General features: G+C 35.7%; 1 protein-coding gene across 1 annotated transcript; it reads right to left on the bottom strand.

Annotated features, from left to right (window-relative positions):
• Window positions 1-295: 295 nt before the first annotated feature.
• LOC139869078 (uncharacterized) lies at window positions 296-971 on the bottom strand. The gene has a single exon (XM_071857408.1). It carries the CDS (start codon window positions 923-925, stop codon window positions 488-490), a length of 438 nt encoding a protein of 145 aa, XP_071713509.1. The 5' UTR covers window positions 926-971; the 3' UTR covers window positions 296-487.
• Between the last annotated feature and the right edge of the window lie 6,163 nt (window positions 972-7,134).

Below are 7,134 nucleotides of genomic sequence, written 5' to 3'. Positions count from 1 at the left end.
ATTAATTGGCGGGGATTCAAATAAAAATAAACTTCATGAAGATCCAACAAGTTCAACTAGCGTATGTTAATTTTACATATATTTGAGGAGGCAAGATTCATGATTTCATGATTCAATTAAATTATGAAAGTTTGGCTAGCGTACTTAATACACAAATTATTCATATTATTATGTTAGTAAAACTAAGTAATCAAATTAAGTTATTTCAATTTAGTCTTAAATATAAACCAAATTAAGAGGATCAACACAATGCATGCATGTATCGATTAAAATAGCAGAGACATAAAATACTGGAATATACCATAAGAGGTACATAACAAAGGTACAACTCCGATCCATCAGCACTTAATTAACACTAAAACGACCACATAATTAATGAAACCACCAAAATCACAAAAGCATGACATCGTACTAGCTAGCTACGAATTTATAATAAGAAAAAACAAGACATCATATCCAATTACGGAAAATTCTTAAAATAACCAAATTAAGGAACTATGATACCACCACCAATACCGCCACCTTTCACTGCACCGACACCGCCACCAACACCACCAAGTCCAACGCCACTTGCACCACCAACACCACCACCAATACCACTTGCGCCACCAACACCACCTAGCCCTGGAAGCCCACTTGCACCACCGAGCCCACCAGCACCACCTAGTCCACCAACACCACCAAGTGCTGGAAGAACACCTGCGTATCCACCTACACCAGCAAATCCACCCATACCACCATATGCAATGAAGTTTTTCTCATCTTTAACACCAGTTCCGCCGATTGGTGCAGCGGCTGTAGCCACCTCCACCGTCACCGGAGTTTTATCACTTATGGTGGTACCAGTAGGTATTTCTCTTGCATTACTTTGCACGAAAAGAACAAGTGCACAAACACAAATTGCTACAAAGCACAACTTCACCATCTTTTTATCTATCTTTGTAACTCACTCACTCACTCACTCACACAAAGATTAGTTGAAGTAATATATGTTTGAGGTAATGCATGAGGAAGGTGGTGGAGGTGGCTATTTATGGACGAAAAAGGGTGGTGGACAGGTGTAATGGTGAGGTTGAATAAATGAGGTGGTGCATGGAATTAATGTTGTTGTGCGATGTATTGAATTGAGTTGCATGGATTCAGAGTTAGGTGAGTATCAAAAGAAGTGAATATTTAAGATATGATGGTGTAACTTGTAAGTCAACTCTTTGAATTTGTTCATAACGATATATACTGAAGAGATTAACTCAAACCAACCTACACATTCAATGATCATTCGGAGAGAAAATGTGATATATTGCATTATTGCATGTCGTTATTTCATGTACGTACATATGAAATAAGTAATGGCAAAACTCGAAAGATGGACGGGTAATTTTCAATTAATTAAGTTTTAACTTATCGATCTACACATGCCAACGTGAACATGCAGCATAAAGTGGAGTACGGGGTTAAATCCCCATTTTTATATAGCGAGTTTCTCTCCTTGACTGTGAAACCGGTTAGAGAGGAGGCACTGAGGCACAAAGGGTCGGTTAGTACCCTTTTTTGTCTCAATTTTTCTATCGAAAACAAGATCTTATCTAACTAAAGAACTTTCATCGACCGATGTAAACATACCAAAAAAAAATCAGCATGCCCCGCAACAAGGAAACCTAAACACAACCTAGTCAAATGACTATCTAAGAACGAGCCGAGCCAGAGCAAACTAATTAAAACAAACAACCAGGAGCACCAACAAACCAAGCTACAAAACCATGCAAGAAAATCAAACCCACACTACAAAATTAGAAACGTGACTAACCAAACAAGACAATAAAATACTCTAAAAGAAACAAAAAGATCATACTAAAACACAAACAAACGAACCAAATTAAATACATATGAGATTCACCGCAACAAGAGAAGCTATTTTTACCCGATCCCAACAACCTAATTGTCTCCACCCAAAAGTTTTTAAATGTAACATATGAAAAATAATTAAAAGTTAATTAATAAAACCTTCAATGGCACTAGTGACACAGCTAAAAATAATCTTAATTATTTATTTATTACTAAAAACATTTGTGACGAAGATATCGTCGCTAAAGATGGTCACTAAAAAGTTATAATCTCTTTTCGAGTGTTTAAACAAATAGCATGACCCACACAACCTTTCGTCACTAGATGAGTAGCCAAAAGAATAAATGGCAAGAAAATGGCGGTGATGTGTTTGCGATACGTTTATCGCCCCTAAATAACGATAGTTACAACATTATGGGTTGTAAGGTGCGGCAACCATTATCGGGCTATTAGCGGCGAAAACTGTTACCGGCAGCCATTTTCTTTTCTTATAGTGTGTATGTATATATATATTTGTATTTAAGTATCATCGCTACAAGAAATCAAGTTTCCACACGCCGTTTTTCTGGACCACACCATAGCGCCCGTGAAAGCTCCACTAGCTCTTGGCCAGAAAAGTCAACCAGCCTTGGGAAGCCCAATTTAACACATGTCATAACAAACTGACGTTGCAAAAGCCGGTTTGACACATGTAGTATCTAGGTCTGCGAAAGGTTGAACACAGTTGGCATGTCACACATAAACCGGCGTTAACGCCGGTTGGGGCACTTTTTCGATAAAGAGACAAATTGGTCTTGTGAAGTCCGGTTTGTCAGGATGATTATATCGTGTAGTCCCATCTGTCAGTAAATTATTATATACGAATTATTAAGCTGAAACCTAGTATTGGTATATGCGGTTTAGGTTGCTCATTTTGCTATTAGTATACATATTATCAATTTTATTTATCATATCAGAAATCAACTAAAAAACCAACAAAATTTTTTACTGATCAGATTTAGCAGAAAATATGTGCTATTTAATACACCAAAATCACAAATTTCACTAAATCTGATAGCTTCGTTTAGTCCAATGATGGTGTGATCAAACAAAAATCGTAATGGTTAATTAGATTTCGGATTTGAGTGCTCAGTTTGTGGAAAAGAGTAGATAGAATGTTTTAACTCCAATAATTGTGCGAACCCCGATTTGAAATCTGGATTTCAAGGGCATAAAATAATCGACGGGATTAACCTTATTCGATCGGAATCGAATAAGTTAATATCTTAGACTGAAGATTAACTCCGATAATGACCAGAATCTTTATCGGAATTGTGTTATCAGTTGGAGAGATGTTACTATAATTAATTTGGGCAGAGTAACATTAATGCATCCAGTGTTGGCGAATGAATGATCTTGTTCGTGTATTTATAGGTGTTATGAGGAAATAGTGACGTGGCACATGTCCCTTTCATGGTCGTAACAAACTTTGCTAATCCCAAGGATTGACGTGACACCTGTCCCTTTCATAGGAATAACGAGCAGATCCTAAAAAACTTTTCCTAGATTCGCGGGCTGACGTGGCATACACTCTTAGCCAGAATCTTCAAGGCCTAAACTCTTAGTGACAAATCAATTAGGTTCATAGCCCAGTTGATTGAGGTTTAGTGTTTATTCTAGGAAGTTAAACTCTTGTGATAGTTTCCCATTAGAATTCTATTCTTCATACCTACCTATATTTATCTTTATAATTATAATATAGCTATATTAGTTAATCTTAACCTATCACCACTTGTCGCTAGGGCTAACTATATAGGCACTTTTATCCCACGTTGCTGAGCAAACATACAAAAATACGAATCTGAATTATATTTACCACTTACTCGTTAAAAGGAAGACCAGTAGGTGAGTTATAGCTAGGAACCCCAGCTAAATATAAATAATAAAACCCTCGCTTTCTTTTGGTAGCTAATTCTGACGTGTTGCGACCTAACGACACCGCACAAATGTCCATTTTGGCCATATCAAAATATAGTAGAAGTTTTTGGCGCCGCTGCCGGGGACTTATTTTCTGTCTATTAAGGTAATTGTTGATTCTGTCAGGATATCTGAGATTCTTGAGTGGTGTCTAAGAAAGACAATTATACACGGACTTGGTTGTTGGATTTTCCAAACAGTCTCCAATTATATTGGAACCAAAAGGATCCTGCCTCTCCGTTGTCGGCCTGGACACTTGTTTCAAAGTTAAATTGGTAAGAAACACACATGCTTAACAAACAGGGAGTTTGTCAGTATCAGATTTAAAGTCGCCATTTTAAGTAAACTCTTTTTAAAACTATAAAAACAAAATATTAATTATGGTATTAATTTCTGTAGATTTCAGTTCAAACTTAACTGATTACGAAGAAAGTGCGAAAGGAAGTTGCTCTCCCACAACTTCGGAAACCGAAAAAGTTTTCCTTTATAAAACCAAAACAAATCTAGTCCCTGATGAATCTCATCATGAATTAGTTCTTGATCCTTGTAGTCCAAGAAGCCGGATAACTTCATCCGACTTAGAGATTTCATTCCTTTTAGATAAGTTTTACTCAAATGAATTAATATTCGACCCTCTTCACGATCCAAAAGGGAGGCTCAGTCTTAACGAACTCCTGATTATGGAAGATGAAATATGGGAAGAATATCCAACTATTTTAAATTATCCAGACATGTTTGAATTTAATCCAAAAGAGAAACGACACATTGATAAAACAAAAGCTCTGTTTACTGGAAATCTGTTAAATCCTAGTACAAGGTTAGACGTCTATAAAGAATTCATTATTCACCTCTATTCCTTAGACTTCCCGTTCTCAACATTTTAAATCAGTCTGTTAAAAGAGCTGCGTTCTCAAGTTCGTTCTCTTCACAAACTGTTAAAAGAATGTGGGGATGATATTTTAGTCAAGTATCGGGATGCAGAAATTGATTTCAAATTCGATTTAGAGTCATTCGTCAGTTTTCTACCTCACATCAGTGATAAGGAATTTTCTCACATTCATATCAACCGTTATGTCGCCGCAATGATTTTTGAATTAGAATTTTGGATTGAAAGCAAAAAACCTAACTGATAACTCCTAAATTATACAGTTTTTTAGTAACATTTTGAGGAGTTATCTTAGTATTTTTGAGTCATTTTGATGCTAAAACACACTAAAATGGGTAAAAATAGGAAAAAGATATTTCTAATGATTATGTCCAAGTTATGTATTAAACAGAATCAAGAATAGAGAAAATTGCAAATTGGCTAGATGAAGCCACCGGCTTGGTGTTGAAAGTACCAGAATGTTCCAGAATCGATGTAAAATTGAAAGAACTTGTTGATCAAGAAAAAGGCAAGGAAGCCGCCGGCTTCCCAATGAAGCCGCCGCCCTGGTTGACACGGTTTCTCAACTTATCGACCAAGTTCATGTAAAAATAGAAACAAAATCAAGATAAAATCAGAAAGATTTGGCGAATCAAGTGAAGCCACCGGCCTGGCCTGAAGCCGCCGGCTTCAGTATGACGGTTACAAGATCTTAGCTTGCGGATAAAGTTTAACTTGTACGAGAAGTCACTGACTCAAGGCAAGCCGCCGGCTTCCCACTGAAGCCGCCGGCATGGCCACCGCCCCAGAATTCTATAAATTAAGGTATCTGGTCTCAGTTTTCATAAGTTCGGAAGTAGATAGTTTTTGTTAGGTCGTTTTCTAGGGGTTTTCTCTAAACCCTTATGTTAGATTTACTTTTTGTAATCAAGATTCAAGATTTAATTCAAGTCTTTTTACATCTACCTTCTTTTTTAGGTATGATTCTATCCTTATTTAATTGTTTTGTCTATTTTATTCACTTTATTCGTTTCTGTTCGTCTTTTATTATGAACTAAACGTTCATAGTGATTACGTGGACGAAAACTAAACTTCATCTGGGATTCAGATGAAGCCGCCGGCTTTACCCTCAAGCCGCCGGCTTTACCCTCAAGCCGCCGGCTTGGAGTGAAGGAAGCCGCTGGCTTCGTGCTTTATTCTGTGCAATTTATGTTTCTTTTCCAGATCTGTATGGTTGAGTTTCTGTAATGATATTTGAATTGTTTTGAGCCTGTTTTGTTTGATTACACTTGTTTGCCATGCTTAATGATTAAATAACATGATTTTAGGGTTGATTAGTCCTTGATCCGATAATCTATTATTCGATTCATGCTACTTGTTTAGATCTAGTCCATCAAACTTGTTAAAATGAATTGCATGCAACTAGGTTAAAGAACTTAATAGTGATAAACTTATTTGATTTAAGTTACGCTTATATAATAGAAGTTAATATTGTTAGTCCTAATCGAAGATCCTTTGTTTGGATTTGTTTAATTAATGATTGCATGAAAACTTAGTAGTAATTGACTTTCAGCTAGTAACTTGAGTTGATCTACTTGGTGTTTAATAGCTTATATAATTTGTTAGTCTTTTTGTATATTGATCCTTATCACAAGATTGGTATGTATCGTGTAATTGAATTGAATATGAAGAATTTAGATGTTAGTTATGCACATCACATATCTAGCAGATGCTTTAAGTCCTACTTATTGATTGATATGCAACACTTAGTTTAACCTATTAAGGGATAATAATTGGTCTATGACTGTTATTCTACTTTGTATTAATATAAGTCATGAAACTTATCTAATATGATTCCCGTATGAATTAATTATCCATGTAATCACTTGTTTCTTTACTTGTATTGTATTTTATTTTGAATATTTAATTCCTTATTTTACTTTGTTTATCTTTAAAAGCAAACTCTTTTCTAAGAGATAAATCTATCTCATAAAAGATACAAAAATATATCTTTAATTCTTTAATAAGAATTAAATAATAAAACAACTCTTATCAATACCTAGCACTTCCCTTGGGACGATAACCTAAAATACTACATCTGATCGGGTTTTGTTGCTCGTTAGAGTGTTAAAAGTGTAATAATAATGGTTATATAAATTTAAAAGTTTGAAAGGCAAATTAAGCACTACACACTTTTGCACATCAACTCTTTGGCGCCGTTGTCGGGGAAGTGTAGCGCGGTAAATACGGAAGTTGGATATACTTTGGTTATTGATATTTCTTGAAAACGGGTGATGACTGTCTTCCTTTAGGGGAGGGTTGCTGGGGTTCCGATTTAAAGGCTCCTGCCCAAACCTAGACGTTGACGGGTCACTTAAGTATTGAAAGATTCAATAGGCCGTGTATGTTTGATTATTCATTGTTATGCGATAAAAGTTGTTATTTAATATTTATATTATTAATTATGTTAT

Source organism: Rutidosis leptorrhynchoides, chromosome 1, assembly GCF_046630445.1.
Source record: "Rutidosis leptorrhynchoides isolate AG116_Rl617_1_P2 chromosome 1, CSIRO_AGI_Rlap_v1, whole genome shotgun sequence".
NCBI lineage: Eukaryota > Viridiplantae > Streptophyta > Magnoliopsida > Asterales > Asteraceae > Rutidosis > Rutidosis leptorrhynchoides.
The sequence above is the reverse complement of the archived record's forward strand: the minus strand, read 5'-3'. Positions and strand labels throughout refer to the sequence as shown.

What these genes read in the sequence shown, in the direction of transcription:
- LOC139869078 (XM_071857408.1), bottom strand. Translation starts at nt 925, where the DNA reads ATGGTGAAGTTGTGCTTTGTAGCAATTTGTGTTTGTGCACTTGTTCTT.